Here is an 18,156-nt window from a genome sequence, read left to right as displayed (position 1 = left end):
CAGATTATAGTTCAATTCCTTTGAGAAAACATTCCATTATCCCTAAGGCTGTGTAAGACATCTTTCCTTTATGCTCCCATAAGATCTGTTTTTCCACAAATAAAATTCTCTATACTGTACTGTAATTTCCTGATTACTCATCTGTATCTCCCTGAGGCAAAAGTTTGCATGCTGACAAGCACAGTAGAAGTATCAAGTAAGTATCTGTTGAATGAACCAATGAGTGGATGGATGGATTGAGAGGTAAGGGGTTGACATCAAAGAAAAGATAAATACAGGTTGGGGGTAAAGCCATTAGTGATGAAAATTGAATTTGGAGCTCAAAATTTGTATGAAATTAGTGCCATACTATTCCCATATGAGCTCCATAATGTAATATAGATTTCAGAAAAAAAAAAACCCCACAAGATTCCATCGAATATACTTATAAAGGTAAGGACTATTAATAATTACTCTGCAAAATGTCATGATACAAAATTCCTATTATTTAGCAAAGTTATAACCAGAGAAGTAGAATTAATTCTATATATTACTTAATAGGTAAACATAATTATTTATATTCTAAAAAAATTTAGCATGAAACTTTAGAGTTACAAGGAAATTAAAGGAAGTAAACCATAATCAATCTAAAACTACCTCCAAGCAATAGTATGTTAATGTATCTCTTCCAAAATTGAGATATTACATGTTAATCTAGAAAATTACACTCTTAAGTTTAGGGCTTTATACTTGAGTTTAACAATTAGCACTCAAATAATTACTTTTGACATTAATTTTCACTCAAAATAGCACATTATACTAATGCAATAATTCCACAGTCAGGTCTCTACTCTGTGAAAATATGAAAGAGTTATTTATATAATTCACAAATATTGGTAGTTGTTGAAGAAAACTGCTTATTAAATGTATTCTATATTTAACACAGCTATATTCTTGAGTGTGAACAGATTTATATTCATTTTGGTTTTTAGTTAATAGTCTTGACTAAAATTAATGTTAATATTTTCAATTCATTATAAAATCTGGTTTTTAATGCTAATTAAGATGTGTCTTAGAGACATGTAGATTATACTCATATCCAATCATGCAATTCAGAGCACATTCATTAAATGTCTCATGTTTAGAGGCATTGTGGTAAGGACCGTGAGGCAGTTGTTCTCAAGCTTTATTGGGAATAATTATTATTTATTATGCTTTTTAACTATAAATTTGTGGATTCTACCCATGGAAATGTTAATTCAGTATTTGGGGGTGGAATTCTACAAACTGCATTTTAAACAAGCACAGTGATAATTCTGACAGAAGTTGTATACGCTGTGATCAAAAATAGTTGTGTGATGTATGGAAAGATAAAAATGTACCGGCTGAATTGCCCTCAAGATCTTACAATCTGTGATGGTTAATACAACTCATACACAGAACTATACTCTTGAGTGGGCCATAGGAACTAATAACGGTTTTGGTGCTGGCTGCGAGAATGAAATCATACTTTAGAAATCTATGCCTGGTAAGTATACAGGATATTGAAGAAGTGCTTGACTGTATCTTAGGTAGTTCATTCAAATATTCCAAATCTAGGAGGATCTGAAATTACTAACAGTAAAAAAAAAGAGACTTAGAATTTGTTTTCCAAGCACCAACATTTGGTACCTTAGCATTGCCAGTCCCATTTGCTATTTGTTATGCATGTATGTACGTAAGTTTTCGACTGTCCTGCCTCAACCTTTCCCAGTCATGTACTCTTGGCTCCAGGGAAGACCCAAGCCCAATAGTCCCAGCAGTCAGCCCTCAGATATGTAGTTTTACATGGTGGTTCCATTGACACTCATGCAGAGCTTCAAATCAACTCAGGTGGATCAGGCACCATGCCAAATTAAAACAAAGACTCATTGGTTCCAGAGTCTTCCAGCTATTTCCTCTTGCTCTCTGTTCTATATGCCCAAGCATAAATAGCTTATCTCTCCTAACTTTCTATATGATTATTTTACTCTGAGATTTGGGAGGAAATGGTAAAACAGGTGTTCACCTACATGGTAGAATATACATCTTGAGAGAATTGTAAGGATTTTATCCCCTTGAAAACAAGGAGGAAAGTCTTAATTGGTTTTCAGATAATATTTTGTTTTGATTCTAACTTTATGCAATTAAGACCAGCTGTATCAGATAGGATCCAATCAACAGAACAGGAAGTATGCTAGATATTTTAGAGATATACAATACCAAAAATTAGTATATAGATATTTAAAGGTTAGTGAAGCAAAAAGAGGGTGTTGAAGACCATAGATATTGGTAATCATGGGGAGTAGCTCCCATTCTTAGGGTTGAAGGACAGGAGATAGAATATCCAGAACCTGGGCAATGAAAGAGAATTTTACTTCTCAGGATGGACAATGGGAGTATAGATCTTCTTGGATGATGTTCAGAGCTCCATGGGCACCATATTGCTGGTGTCAGATTATCAATCAAAGCAAAGTTAGCTGGCACAGGTCCCTTCAAGGAATATAACATAGTTGCTACTGTAAATGCTAAAAGTATCTGGAGGCAGGGGATTGACACTATGGTACTGATGTAATCTTGTTAAGAACTGGAAATAGGATGTATTTTCCCCTCTCCCTTCTTTTGATCGTCTTTTAGTATACCCCATTGGCAGAAAAATAACAGTATACTGGCTGGCAAGATAATCTGGGAAATATAATTTATAGATCTCAAGTAGTTTAGGAATTTAGTTCAGAGTTTGGGAAATGCAGTTTGCATAATCACAGAACAATTTTAAAAGGTTACCTAGAGCCAAAACACAACAGATAAATAATCAGCACAATAGCCATAACAATCTCTTAAGTTTTTAAAGTATATGTCTTAAGAAAGAAGAATTAAGTACCTCCACTCATTTCACTAAAATATGAGAGACAATAAAATTGTTTAATTTGGTCAAAAGTATCTGGGTGTCCTGAGAAGAATTGAAATGGGCTGTCTGAGATGACAAATAACTAAAAGCTATTGTTCAGCTACTCATAAGCTCTCAACACTGAAATGGTCTCTTCTCCTTAGAAAACCAAAGAGAAACAAGAGCATCACTGTTTTCTTAAACATTTTAAATGATCTGGAAGGTCTGGGGAAGCTGGCAGTGTGGTTGTAGCATAACTTGGAAACTTCCAAATTCTTACATAAAACAGGCAGAACAATTAGATAGTAAAATCAAAATCACATAAATGCCACTTCCAACCCATCTCATGAGTTATCCTCAAGAACCTCAACATACAAATGAATGAGGACAAATTACTAATAGCCACAAAACCTACATGCTATCAGCATGTGTGCAGGAAAAAGCAGTGGGAAGAAACAGAGCAAGTTACGCACCTGAAAACAAAAGAATGCAAATAGCCAACAGGTATTCACTAGAAATCAGTTTGAAAACAGCAGAGAATGGGAGATGCTTTGCTCACTCTTAATAGTGGGTGAGTGTAAGGACACTAACATAAAACTACAGGGTCTGGAGTCTCTGAAACCTTTTTAACTCCCAAAACTAATCTGGCAAGTCTTCCTTAACATTTAGGGCCCACACAGAAGAGAAACTGCTAGAAGAATCCAGAATTAACGGGATAAGGACAATGGAGAATTAGGGAAGAAAAGAGACGGGTAAATACAGGGGAGGGAACAGAGCCAGAATATCTCAGAAAACAAGCCACCACATACATTATTTAACACTACATGAAAATAATAGGACTAGAAATTCAGTAAATTTAGAAAATACGTCTGAACCAAGCCTCCTTCTAAAATTTTAGGGAACTTAAATTTATGTAAAAATAAGCAGCAGAAAAGAATCAAGACCAAATGCCATACAAAGTTAAACAGTATTCTACTATCATGTCTACAAACAGTGAAAGCACACCAGAAAACCAAACCCAAAATTTCACATACCATTTAAAATGAGCTAAAAGTTATCAAGAAAAGGATACAAGACACCAAATAAGTCAGAACTTTAAAAATTCAGAAATGAAGTTAGAGACTTCAAAAAAAAAGAAGAAACATTCATTTAAAAATAAATAAAATCTAGAGGCAGCGTAAGAGTAAAGAAACATCACTATTCATACCTTAAAGGAAATAGAAAGTGAAAAGGAGGTGGATTTTAAAAATCAAAAATAAATTTAAGAATAGATAAAAGGTATTGGAGAATATACTGAAAATAAGCAAATACAATTCAACAAATGTACAATAGGTACTTCTGAAGAGGAAAATCAAAACAAGGGAAGAGAACAATTACTTAAAACTATAATTCAGCAAAAGTGCGCTAAAAAAAGATTTGGTATTACTTATTTTAAAAGTATACCATGTTACTGAGAGTGTCCACTTAAAACTACCCAGACAGCTATATTCTAGTAAAATTACTGCAGTTAAAAAAAGAAGAAAACAAATCTCTGGGCACTGAAAGGGTAAAAAAAAAAGAAAGAAAGAAAAAAGAATATGTTGCTTGTAAAGGGAAGAAAATTAGAACATAGTCAGACCTTTTGCCAGTAATGCTTTCTGCCAGAATAGACATCAGTGTATAGTGAAGAAATGCAAAGAAAGAAAATGTGAGCCTGCATTCTTCTAGCTAGCAAAATCGACTTTCATGTAAAAGGGGTACAAACTCATCACCGAGTAAAAACTTGTAAAATGTTGTCCTCATCAGTCCTTCTTAAGAAATGCACTAGAGAAACTTTGACATAAGAACTAGTAGTAAGCATTAAATATATAGTTAGCAGATATAATAGGTGACCTAAATATATCTGTATCTGTATTATATTGATATAGTTTCTTGCCAAGGAAATATAGGTATATAAATATATATATATGTATCTATCTATATGTATATAGATAGATACATATATCTGTATATATACACATATATATCTCCATAGGGCTGTTTGATATACATTAATATCTATATCTATTATCACCATAAAATGGGGATAGAATATGATAAAATAGGCAAAAATGTAACTGATTTTAGTAATCATAATTGGTAGGGTTCTTTTTAGTATTATTATAATATGGTACATCTAATGTGGACTAAAGCAAATGAGTAATTATGAGATATTTATTTCTATTATGACCTGTATCTTTGAGGATCATGCCTTGTGCCCAGATTGTGGTCATGAAAAACCGTTTTTTAATAAAACAAATAAAGGGGTCATGTAAAAATGACTGACTCCGTATCTAAGACAGATAATGTACAAGCTCAGCTTGGAATTCCTTGTTATACTATAAGCAATGAAACTAGCCAAGACTTTGAGGATTATGTCAAAAGGACTCAAGAGCCAAATGCAAGAAGTGTCAATTGGCAAAATGTGGGACAATCTGGACTGCAATAAGAATTACAAATGTTTTTGAAACTTAGTTCATAATGATACTTTTAAAGATTAAAAGAATTGGTCACCTTCTGAGAAAGACAAGTAGGGTACCAATTCATTTTCTTGAAACTGGTTAAAAAAAAGAAAAATTCAAGAATCTATCCTGTCTTTCTTGAAGGTCATAACCAAAATAGGTAAGTGGATCACTGAAGTTGACCTTTGTCCAGAGAACATTTGTCAAAGAAGATAAATAACCCTGTAGAAGAGAAAAAGGCTATGGATATGAAAGAAATTTCAGGTGAGGAAGTATATGAGGAATCTCATATACTTATGAAAAAAGTACAATTAAGAGAATAGGAACTAATATAGAATAAAATATTGTCCACTTCCATCCTCTGGACAGATATACGAAAGTAGTGGGAGTGGAAAAAAAAGTGTTTGCAAAAATGGGGAGCAAGATGAACTTTTAGTTTTTGCTGGTGAGAATATAAATTGACACAATCACTTTGTTAACCAGTAACAAAGTTTGACATTTCCCAGTAAAGCTTAAGTAAAACTTATGCATACTCTGCTTTGTTTCTCTGTCATGCTACTTCTAGGTATACACTGCAGAGCCTCTTACACATGAGCATTAAGAGATATCTTCAGGATGGTTTAAGATGGTTTATAGCAACATTATTCACAATATTCAAAAACTGAAGTCAACTTTGATATCCATCAACAATAAAATAAATAAGTGGGTGTGTATATTCATAATTAGAATATGATACTTTGGTGAAAATGAATTAATAAATATACACCCAACATAGGTGAACCTTAAAAATTTAACACTGAAGCAAAAGGAACACACTGTGTAACAACAAAGACTATATGATTCCATTTATAATAAAGTACAAACCCCAGAAAAATCCAGCAAGATATTGTTTATGATCACTGTAAACTCTCAGAGTGGGATGTTTTCAGAGAGGTATGGAAATATTCTGTTCTTGAACTGGGAGGAGGGGTAGATACAAATTTACTTTATTATTTTGCTTAAACTGTGTGTGTGCATGTTTCTGTCACTATATCTGTATCTCTGTCTCTACATTTATCTTTATCTCTACATTATTGTTATGATTTCACCTAGTTTTATGGAAGATTCCTCTCTTCTTGCTAGTTCATGGAAGCAATTAAGAAAACTTTTTATGTATTTCACTGAACTATTTTTTTGTTTCAGTGGGTGGGGGTGGGTTGGGCATTACAGTAATGCTGTCTATAGATGAAGTCATATAATCTTCACAAGGATGCTTCTTGGAGAGTACTCTTACTATCCCCATCTCAAGGAAATTCAGGTATAGAACAATTATTTGTGCAAGGTAAGTGGTAAGTTACTTGTGCAAGACGTATGTTATTTGTACATGTTTCTTCTCTTAACCAGTTCACTGTATTGCTAGTACAAATAACGGCATACCCAAACAAAATGACCACATAGAAAAACTTCTAATAGATCCTTTTGGCTTACCAAATTACATACAAACTTCTCACTCTGGAACTCAAAACCACTGTAACATTTTTAATCCATTTTTAGAGTTCCAATATTTTTTCAAGCAATTTGAATAACTTTGTTCCTCTGTGAGCATGCTCCTTACCCCCTCTCCCCACCCCACTGTGTCTTGTTCATGGAGTTTGCTCTTCACAGGGTACCTTCCCCTCCCTATTGTCAATTGCTGAAACCAAATAATGTGTCCACCCTGTCCAATGCCACTTTCTCATAAACACTGCAGTCAAATGTTATTTGTTTCCAGATTGCCCTTTTCCTGTCTTCTCTAAAGAGTGTTTTCCAAATGTACCATTTCGATACCCTCTCTCCTCTCTCTTAGTTCACATGAAACTTTGATTTCTCTCCGTTGGAATGTAACGTGATACAAGGGAAAGTGCAAGATATTTCTTTAGTGTTCATTTCAATCTGGAGGAGTGGATGAAGATGAAACATTTCTGCTGAGATAACACAGGTACTCTTTCAAGATGAAATTTTCTTGAAGCCAGTGTGATCTGATGCTTTCAGACCCTGAGAAAAGATGGAAGTGCCTTTCCTTTGGTGTCATCAAGTGACTCACTTTGCTGTACACCTGAAACTAACACAACATTGTAAATAGACTATAATCCAATAAAAATTAAAAAAAAGAAAGTAGACTCAAAGCTAAATAAAAACAATCAAACTGAGACTGCTGCCAAAAATCATATAGGGTAAGCCACCATGACCAGCCTAATTGTTATAGTCCTTAATGTCCTGGTGCCTATGATGCTCTCTTGTAATGCTAATTTATAAATGTAGACAGTGTTTTATAAGAGTTCGTGCTGCTTTAAGAGGAAGGAACACTCCCAAACTCATTCTACAAGGCCACCATCACCCTGAAAACAAAACCAGACAAAGATGTCACAAAAAAAGAAAACTACAGGCCAATATTACTGATGAACATAGATGAAAAAATCCTCAACAAAATACTAGCAAACAAAATCCAACAGCATATTAAAAGGATCATACAACATGATCAAGTGGGGTTTATCCCAGGAATGAAAGGATTCTTCAATATATGCAAATCAATCAATGTGATACACCATATTAACAAACTGAAGGATAAAAACCATATGATCATCTCAATAGATGCAGGAAAATCTTTCAACAAAATTCAACACCTATTTATGATAAAAACTCTACAGAAAGTGGGCATAGAGGGAACCTACTTCAACATAATAAAGGGCATACATGACAAACTCACAGCCAACATCATTCTCAATGGTGAAAAACTGAAACCATTCCCTCTAAGATCAGGAACAAGACAAGGGTGCCCACTCTCACCACTATTATTCAACATAGTTTTGGAAGTTTTAGCCACAGCAATCAGAGAAGAAAAAGAAATAAAAAGAATCCAAACCAGAAAGGAAGAAGTAAAACTGTCACTGTTTTCAGATGACATAGTACTATACTTAGAGAATCCTAAAGATGCTACCAGAAAACTACTAGAGCTAATCAATGAATTTGGATGCAAAATTAATGCACAGAAATATCTTGCATTCCTATACACTAACAATGAAAAATCTGAAAGAAAAATTAAGGAAACACTCCCATTTACCATTGCAACAAAAAGAGTAAAACACCTAGGAATAAACCTACCTAAAGAGACAAAAGACTTGTATGCAGAAAACTATAAGACACTGATGAAAGAAATCAAAGATGACACAAACAGATGGAGAGATATACCATGTTTTTGCATTGGAAGAATCAACATTTTGAAAATGACTATACTACCCAAAGCAATCCACAGATTCAATGCAACCCCTATCAAACTACCAAGGGCATTTTCACAGAACTAGAACAAAAAAATTTACAGTTTGTATGGAAACACAAAAGACCCTGAATATCCAAAGCAATCTTGAGAAAGAAAAACAGAGCTGGAGGAATCAGGCTCCCTGACTTCAGACTATACTACAAAGCTACAATAATCAAGACAGTATGGTACTGGCACAAAAACAGAAACATAGATCAGTGGAACAGGATAGAAAGCCCAGAGATAAACCATATGGTCACCTTATTTTTGATAAAGGAGGCAAAAATATACAATGGAGAACAGACAGCCTCTTCAATAAGTGGTGCTGGGAAAACTGGACAGATTTGTAAAGGAATGAAATACATGTAAAGAATGAAATTAGAACACTCCCTAACACCATACACAAAAATAAACTCAAAATGGATTAAAGACCTAAATGTAAGGCCAGACGCTATAAAACTCTTAGAGGAAAACATAGGCAGAACACTCTATGACATAAATCACAGCAAGATCCTTTTTGACCCACCTCCTAGAGTAATGGAAATAAAAACAAAAATAAACAAATGGGACCTAATTAAACTTAAAAGCTTTTGCACAGCAAAGGAAACCATAAATAAAACAAAAAGACAACCCTCAGAATGGGAGAAAATATTTGCAAACAAAGCACCAGACAAAGGATTAATCTTAAAAATATACATGCAGGTCAATAACAAAAAAAACCCCAACCCAATCCAAAAATGGGCAGAAGACCTAAATAAACATTTCTCCAAAGAAGATATACATATTGCCAACAAACACAGGAAAGGATGCTCAACATCACTAATCATTAGAGAAATGCAAATCAAAACCACAACCACAAGGTATCACCTCACACCAGTCAGAATGGCCATCATCAAAAAATCTACAAACAATAAATTCTGGAGAGGGTGTGGAGAAGAGGGAACACTCCTGCACTGTTGGTGGGAATGTAAATTGATACAGCCACTATGGAGAACAGTATGGAGGTTCCTTAAAAAACTAAAATAGAATTACCATATGACCCAGCAATCCCACTACTGGGCATATACCCAGAGAACACCATAATTCAAAAAGACACATGCACCCCAATGTTCATTGCAGCACTATTTACAATAGCCAGGTCATGGAAGCAACCTAAATGCCTATCGACAGATGAATGGATAAAGAAGATGTGGCACATATATACAATGGAATATTACTCAGCCATAAAAAGAAACGAAATTTCGTTATTTGTAGTGAGGTGGATGGACCTAGAGTCTGTCATACAGAGTGAAGTAAGTCAGAAAGAGAAAAACAAATACTGTATACTAACACATATATATGGAATCTAAAAAAAAAAAAAAAAATGGTTCTGATGAACCTAGGATCAGGACAAAAATGAAGATGCAGACGTAGAGAATGGACTTGAGGACACAGGTGGGGGGAAGGGGAAGCTGAGACGAAGTGAGAGAGTAGCATTGACATATATATATACTACCAAATGTAAAATAGATAGCTAGTGGGAAGCAGCCACATAGCACAGGGAGATCAGCTCAGTGCTTTGTGACCACCTAGATGGGTGGGATAGGGAGGGTGGGAGGGAGGATCAAGAGCGAGGGGATATGGGGATATATGTATATATATAGCTGATTCAGTTTTTTATACAGCAGAAACTAACACAACATTGTAAAGCAATTATACTCCAATACAGATGTAAAAAAAAATGTTATGCTCCTTTAATAGAAACTCATTTTAGAGATGCTAATAAATAAGGGATGTAATAAAGAAGGGCGTAAATTTTTGCTCCTCATAGTATGGTCCTTAGACCAGTAGCAATCGTCATCTGGGAGCACATAAGGAATGCCCCACATAAGACCTCCTGTATCATGCTCGTATTCTTACCAAGAATCCCGCATGATTTGTATGACAAGAGGCTGTGAGAACCTCTGAGCCCAGATCACATGCTCTCTTATTTAATTATTTACAGTTAGATGAGCACTTAATTCGTCAAAAACCTATATGAAAATACTATTTCTACACAATTAGAGGTAATGAAGTCATTAAAGAGCTAAAAATATACCTAACCTGTTTCTGCATTTTATCCATTCATCCTCACTGAAGGGTAATATTGCAACTTCAATAATCATTCTGTTTATTTGCAACAAAATGATATAAAAAATAGACCTGGATATGGTTATATACAAATATGGTTTGTTTCTGGTTATATTGACAGCTACATGACTTTGGGCAAGTCATGATCAAATGTACCTGAGGATATTTTCTTAAATTTTAATTTTTTACTCTCTATATTGACCACACAGTCATACTTAGCATTGTGCTAGTCAACAGAGACCATAATTTCTTCATTCTATGTCCTCTGGTGTGGCATAGATTTAGTTATAAGATTTACAGACTAGCTGGTTGATCCAGAATGCATGCTAGGAGGCTCCTTAAGCTTTAATTAATGTCTCCCCTCCTCACCTCAGTTCTGTGTCTAAGCCAAAGCAATGAAAATCATTCCTTAGGCATTCAAGGACAAATTCTTTTATTTCAGTTCTATTATTTAAATCCATGACTGTGATATATAGCTAGTAAAGAGGATGAGAGATGATTTTAGATGATTCATCAGGTATCCAGATTCTATTATACAATCTTGTTAACAAAACAGCAAGCAGGCAGCATGAGTCTTAATTATTTAGAAACCAAAATGGAAATGTATAATCAGAATAATATTCATAATGATCATACACTAATTAAAATATATTTATCTTAGATATATATTTCATTTGTCTTTAGTATAATTTTCATAAGTAGTATAAAAACTGTGGTAGATGACAATTTCAAAGTGTTCACAATTTCGAACATTGAACAGGATCAGGAAGTGTTTCCTTGTGCATTTCTCTATGGTTTTATCATGACCCTTCAGTATTAGACACTTGCAAAACATAGATCAAAGTGTACAGTCATTATTCAAGATTACTTTCACTGTGTCACAAAGGGAAGAGTCTAAGTACCTTTATAAAGATGATTTATTTTTAGCTTAACTGAATAAAGTAATGATAGCTGTTTAGTTATTTTCAGTACAGTTTCTTATATTTGGGATAATTTATTAATGGTCTATTTATCAACACTTAGCAAAATAAACTGAATACATTTTATTGTAATCAAATTGGATGGAACTTGAATTTTAGAAATAGTACACATACTTTAATATACATATTTGGAACTGTTATTAATGTAAACCAATATTACATGCTTGCCTTATATGTTTTACATAATTTATATTGGGAAGAAAAACTCACCAACTAGAGAATATAAACTATTACAAAATGATTTGTACAAAATGAATAATTACATAGTTTTAGTAGTTCTGGAAAATAAATAAAGATTTCATTATCTAAAGAAAATGCAACTTGTAGTATTTTTTTCTTTTTTTTTGACTTCTCCCTTAACCTCCATGTCTAGCTGAGATTTTGAAATAAAGGTGATTTATGGTGAAAATAAGTTTGAGGACGCCAAGAATATCCACTTGCTCTATAATCCTACATTATTAAATAAATCAGCACCCTTTATTTTTCAGTGGATAACAAAGTATCATTTTCATTTTACTATGCACATGGAATACACTGTTCTCTTCCAAGGTCACTGTTAGTATCACGCTGTAGATACATTTGTTAGAGGCTGATCTAAGGTTAGTTACTAAGTGACAAATCCAAAGCACAATATAAACAATAGTTCTATTTATTTTAGTCTATCAAAGATCAACCAAAAGTTCTTTCTAGATCTAGTGACTTAATATTCCAATGTATTATCCTTTTATTTCCAAATAAATCTCATTTACATTGAATACTTTCTGTTCTCATCAGCTTACTCCCTGATGTAACACATAGGGGAATTCTTTATAGCTGGAAAAGGCTATCTACCATATTCTTATTGCTATTATGGTGCAGTAAGTGGCTTGTGGGACAGAAAGTAGTTGAGAATAGAGATGACAAAAGTTTGAGACTGAGTCCTGGCTTTCTCAAATATTTAGAATTTGAGATGGTGATGAGAACCTGTAAAAGAGGAAAAGCAGCCCGGGAGATAAGAAGAAATGAGTGGTAAACAGCCCTTCCCAGGGAAGATTTTCAGTGTCTTTCAGGAAAGACTTTCAGGGGCCTCCTAGCATGCATTCCAGATGGCAATTCAGGAGGGCATAGGGTTCAGAGTGCTGCATTGGGACCCATTTCATGACTGCTCTGCAGAGGTATGTTGATAGCACTATCGGAAAAAGTCATTTGAACACATTCTCAACAACCTGTGTTGTCATTTACAGGCTTCTCAGTTAAAATAAAATTATTTTTAAAACTGCTAAAATGCTACATAGTATTGTACAATCAATGATGAATATGACAATAGACAGAGATTATCTCACACGATCTGAAGACTTAAAATCACCCTACTATTTTTGAACATGTGGTGTCTGAACCAACTTGTGATCAAATTCATTTTGTCTGAGATTATTACTGTGAACCATCTTATCAAAATAAATGTGATCACGGATTATACATTCTTTGTTTTTGTTAAAATCGGAGTTACTGCAATTTAAATTATAACATCACATAAGAATTGCAAGCAGTGCTACTGCAGATTTTCAAAACAACACGTGGATAGTATTGCTATGGCCTGTCTTTAGTGGCACTTTGGTTTGTTTTATAACAGTTGAAAATAACAGAATTTGGGGATATTAGAATAGTCAAATAGTTGAAAAAGTATTGATGATAGTGAGAGTAGTTTTGCTCTGCATGGCTACAAGAACAGAACTTGTTTCTTCCACTGGCGTTTAAAACCTACCATCCCTTAGCTACTTTGAAAGGATGGCAAGTGTCCAAGATGAGGGGAAATGAAAGTTCAAAGCCATTCCAACCCTGCTATTCCAAGGTACTAGTGAAATAACCATACCTACATTTATGAGCCAAATTCGATGCAATAAAAATATAGAAACAAATTTCTGTAATATTAGGATTTTTAAACCACTCTACTAAAATAAGAAAGTATTTTCAGTTTCCTAAGAGTGAACACTACATAGTATAGATTTTTTTTTATTATAAATACATCAGTTCACATTTAATCATAGCCAACATGTATGATATAAATAGAGATAGTTTTAAAAGCTAAATATTTGTAAATCATTTGATAACATCATTGATGAAAACAAAATGATACCTAAGAGGTACATAAATATTTTGGTGGTAAAACATTGCACACTGAAATATATAAATCCCTCTTGTCTGAAATAAACATTAACCAAAACAGAAACAGAAAATCAGTTCAAGTGTTGGTTAGTAAGATATTTATCAACTTTGAACATTTGCATAAATGGAGCAAAATCATTAAATTTACAAGACACAGTATTACTATTACTCCTTGTAACTATATATAGGTATAAATAAAAACATACATGTATAACTATTTTTAATCAGACATTTTGAAGTGACAAATGAACTATGTTCTACTTATATTGTATTTTATAAAGAATAAACGTAAGTATAAGGAAGAAATAATGGTGCATTTCAAATTCTTAACACAAATGACACCTTGATAAACTTTCTAGAGCGCAATATTTTTAAGTCATTAAGACCACCAAAAACTATATCATAAAATGCTTTAGCAATATATCTAACCAGCCAAACACAGGTAAACTATTACAGTGCTTTATAAAAATAGAAATGTGACCTACGCCTTGCTACTTGCCATGTCCCTCTTTATTTCAGCAGGCTATCCACAGTGGGTTCCTAACCACTTATTAAAAATTGAAAGGCAACAGCTATAAACCCTTAGAAACATGATAGGCAACCCACTTACAGCAGATGTGGATTTTTTTTTAATGTTTGCCTGGAGTTGCTGAAAACCATCTATTGCTTACATTTCCCCAATTCTGATGGATAGTTGCTTGTACCATACCTGTCTATTTCAGTAGGAATTGAAAACACGGTTTTAAAGTAAAAAATTCATTCTTGCCACCTTGACAAGCATGGTTTTGTAAGAAAACTATTAGTAGTTGAATATCCTCCACTGTGTCTACTCCTCTTGTGAAATAAGCCAAAAACAGTTATCTATTAATACATAGCAAGTTCTTGAGCTTATAAATAACTTCAGGAGTGAAAAATCCCTATTAAAATGCTAATTCTACACACACACACACACACACACACACACACACACAAACATGCATGCAATTTATAGAAAAAATTTTAACCTAAGCTATTTTGCATAATAATTTTTCATGCCTTAAAACCCTACTAATATTCAAATGGCAAGGAAATTATGGTACATATAAATACTCAAGATCAAGTGAAAATGAAAGATTATTTAATATTATCCTAATAGATATGTATCATAATTGCAAAATATGATGGAGGGCATTTTAACTCTTAGTGAAAATATTCTTTTCCTAATGAAAACCCTATTTCATTTGCTTTGTCTTCCTTTTTTTTTTTGGCCTAAACAACAAAAGGTAGAAAAACAAGAGAAGTCAATCTGATAAATGATATTAGTACCAATAACAAGAACACATATCCCTACTGCTCCTACATGAGTAGAAGATGTGTAATCTTCACTAGAAAATTGTGTTAATGCCTCAAAGAATTTTGTGGTCCTTTGTTCAATTGCTACTCTAGTGTACTAAACCCCATCTATTTACTTTCTATGTTAAATTTATTACTGTTTCTAACAGGAAAACATGTACCTTTATATTGTCTTGATTTTATACCTCTTTCAGCTTCCATTCCTTTAACCAATATATTTGCCTTACAAAACAAGATCCTAGAAGGAATGGGGTATTGATGCTTGAAGTGTTGGTAGTGTTCTAAATTTACTACAAGAGAACTGAAAAGTAAATGAATTCTTCTCCCACCAAAGTCATGAAAAGACATTTCTAACAGGTCCAAAGCATCCCTTTGTGATTTAGAGGGACACTATCAGGCCAGCCTCCAGATAGGGATGCACAGGTCCAGAAGATCACTTTATAAAGTAATCCCCTTTGGTATGACCTGAATTAAGTGAATAGTTGAAAGTTAGTTGCTCTGGGTACCTTAACTTTCACACTTCTTTCTCAGTTGATAACTTTGGTTGTCTTGCCTGTGTGAACATATACATGCACATAACAATGAAGAGCTTACCTTCCTCATTTTGTATGTGAAGACAAGGAAAGGAACTTCATCTGGTGATTTTTTTGGTTGTTGTTATTTGGTAGTTTTATCATTTGTAATAATGACCAGTCCAGCAATACCAGAAATGGTTTTAAAACCCACATGATCAAAACAATGTGAATAATTGGTGAGATCTTTTTTGGAAGAACCAATTCATAGGAGTTAAACCCAAGTAGTTTCTCACCATAACTAACCATATATTTAGCCAGTTTCTTTGTAATTTGAACATGAAAACCTAATAAAATTTATCTAATGGCATGATAAGATAATAAAATTGCAGAATGTTAGTATTTAGTAGGGCTCACACATCCTGGTTTCACCAAGATACATTTACTGCCCACCATACTAGCTATTTCACGCCCTACAGACTATCCCACTTTAAAACTATGAATTCTCAGAACTGATGGTCATTCACTAGTTTTTCACAGAAAAATATCATTTCCATTTAAAGTCATTAGTTAAAAAGAAACAAAAACCCCAAGAACGCATGTCCTGAATATCTAAAAAAAAATGGGTTTACTTTCACTTCCAATTACTCTTGCATTTTTCTGAATTCACTACCATTATTTCTTTATATTCATAATAATAATTTTCCTTAATTATATCTCCAAATCAACCCTTCAGGAGTGGTGTTAGAATCATACACTTACAGTCTGTGATTTTTAGTGTCCTCTTGACTTCTCCACTTCCTGATCCCCTGCAACCATCTTCATCATCACAGTCTCCGCTGACCGGCTCAGCCATGTCGCCACCACTGCCCATGCCAAGTTCCCACTTGCTGGGTTTGGGTGACCTACCCTGTAACAGCTAAATATGGATACCAAACACATCTATTAATAGAAAATTCAAATCTTTTAAGGATGCTATTCAACAATATGTAGAAATTATAACTATTTTCTTACGTGGATCCACTGTTTTGATGTAGACACCTTACCACGTCAAGTATGCAAGAAAGATTAAAAACTACTGAAATAATAATAAATAATGGGCAAGGTCTTACAGCTGTAAAGAGCTCCAGTCTGCCTATTAGCTCTGTGATACAGCTTTGGAAAACAAATAAAACCAGATCTTCTTGCTCATGGATACTTTGGTTAGAGAATCCGCTGCTTAAGCAGGGTAAATCAAACTCCAATACAACACGACCCCCTCTGCAGTGTATTGGCTGATAATATTGTACTGTTTTGTAAACCAACAGTCCAAAATTTCCCCAAAAGAAGAATGCTATTCTTCCAGAAAAGATTCAGTGAAAGGAATATAGAATTTTGGACATGTACATTTATAGTTTTATTTAAACTTCATGGATTAAATACTTAGATCAATGTACATGGCACAGAACTGAACCTTAGAACAAAAGACTTAGGTTCTACTTCCATTTATACGAATTACTTAAGAAATTTAACCAACTTCTTGTTCTTGGTTCTCAAGTATTTCATTTACTTTTATGAGCAAAATAGATGGACTAGACATTTCCCCCTATAGCATGGGGAAAATAATATTTTTGAATAATATTGGACATGCCTAAACTCCTTTTCCAAAAGGTGATGTTATGAATAATAGACTATTTCACTTAAAGCCAAGACTGAGTAAAATGATCGAATATGTGACATTTACCCCTCTAAAGCAGTTTTGGAGGACATGTGACCAAGCGTGAGCACTAGAGGGCCCTACCATATTGTGAATGAAATATATTGCAGCTGAACAGTTAATGGGCATTCAAAATTTCAGGGTGTTTTATGAAAGTATTAGGGTTGTTATATCTTACAGATTTTCCAGATAACAGTATTAATTAGCAGACAATGATCAAACACACAGCTCAACGATGGCATTGTATACTGAAAAAATAAAGAGCAATCCATCCTCGGTACACGTAAGACAAATATGTTTAGCATATAAAGAACACTACGATTAAGCACCTGGACTTTGACAATTGATAAACTTTCAAAATTAAAAATAAAATGAGGTCATGAATTCTGAAATGTATTTTCTTAAAATTTATTTTCCTTGACAAAAATGAAATGTTAAAACAATTTGACAATAATTTAAAAATTCTGGTCAGGATTTATTTCTATTGATCAGCATTTCCCAAGTGTTAATAGGTGTTAAATTTTAAAAGAAGGCTTCTTCCATGGTCAAATGAATTTGGGATTAAGTTAAACCAAGCTTCTTATTGTGTTTAATGCACTGATATGTATGCTACTTCCTGTAGTGGGGTATGGCAATGGGGAAATACAGATATGTAACAAAGCATATAAAAATTCAAAAATCTGACAAAGGAAAGGAAAAATAAATGTCATTATATTATAAAAATTATATTAAAATGTTTTATAAATT

General features: G+C 33.6%; 1 protein-coding gene across 1 annotated transcript in view; it reads right to left on the bottom strand.

The window, feature by feature from the left end:
- The window catches only part of GPC5 (glypican 5), a 1,362,497-nt gene that overhangs the window by 692,866 nt on the left and 651,475 nt on the right, over positions 1 to 18,156 (bottom strand). Inside the window, exon 7 of the mRNA XM_036832100.1 lies at positions 16,476 to 16,632. Within this exon, the coding sequence (XP_036687995.1) occupies positions 16,476 to 16,632 (157 nt within the window). The remainder of the gene's footprint in view (positions 1 to 16,475; positions 16,633 to 18,156) is intronic.

This window comes from Balaenoptera musculus, chromosome 18, assembly GCF_009873245.2.
Source record: "Balaenoptera musculus isolate JJ_BM4_2016_0621 chromosome 18, mBalMus1.pri.v3, whole genome shotgun sequence".
NCBI classification, from domain to species: Eukaryota; Metazoa; Chordata; class Mammalia; order Artiodactyla; family Balaenopteridae; genus Balaenoptera; species Balaenoptera musculus.
Note: the sequence above shows the minus strand (reverse complement) of the source record. Positions and strands in the feature narration are given on the sequence as shown.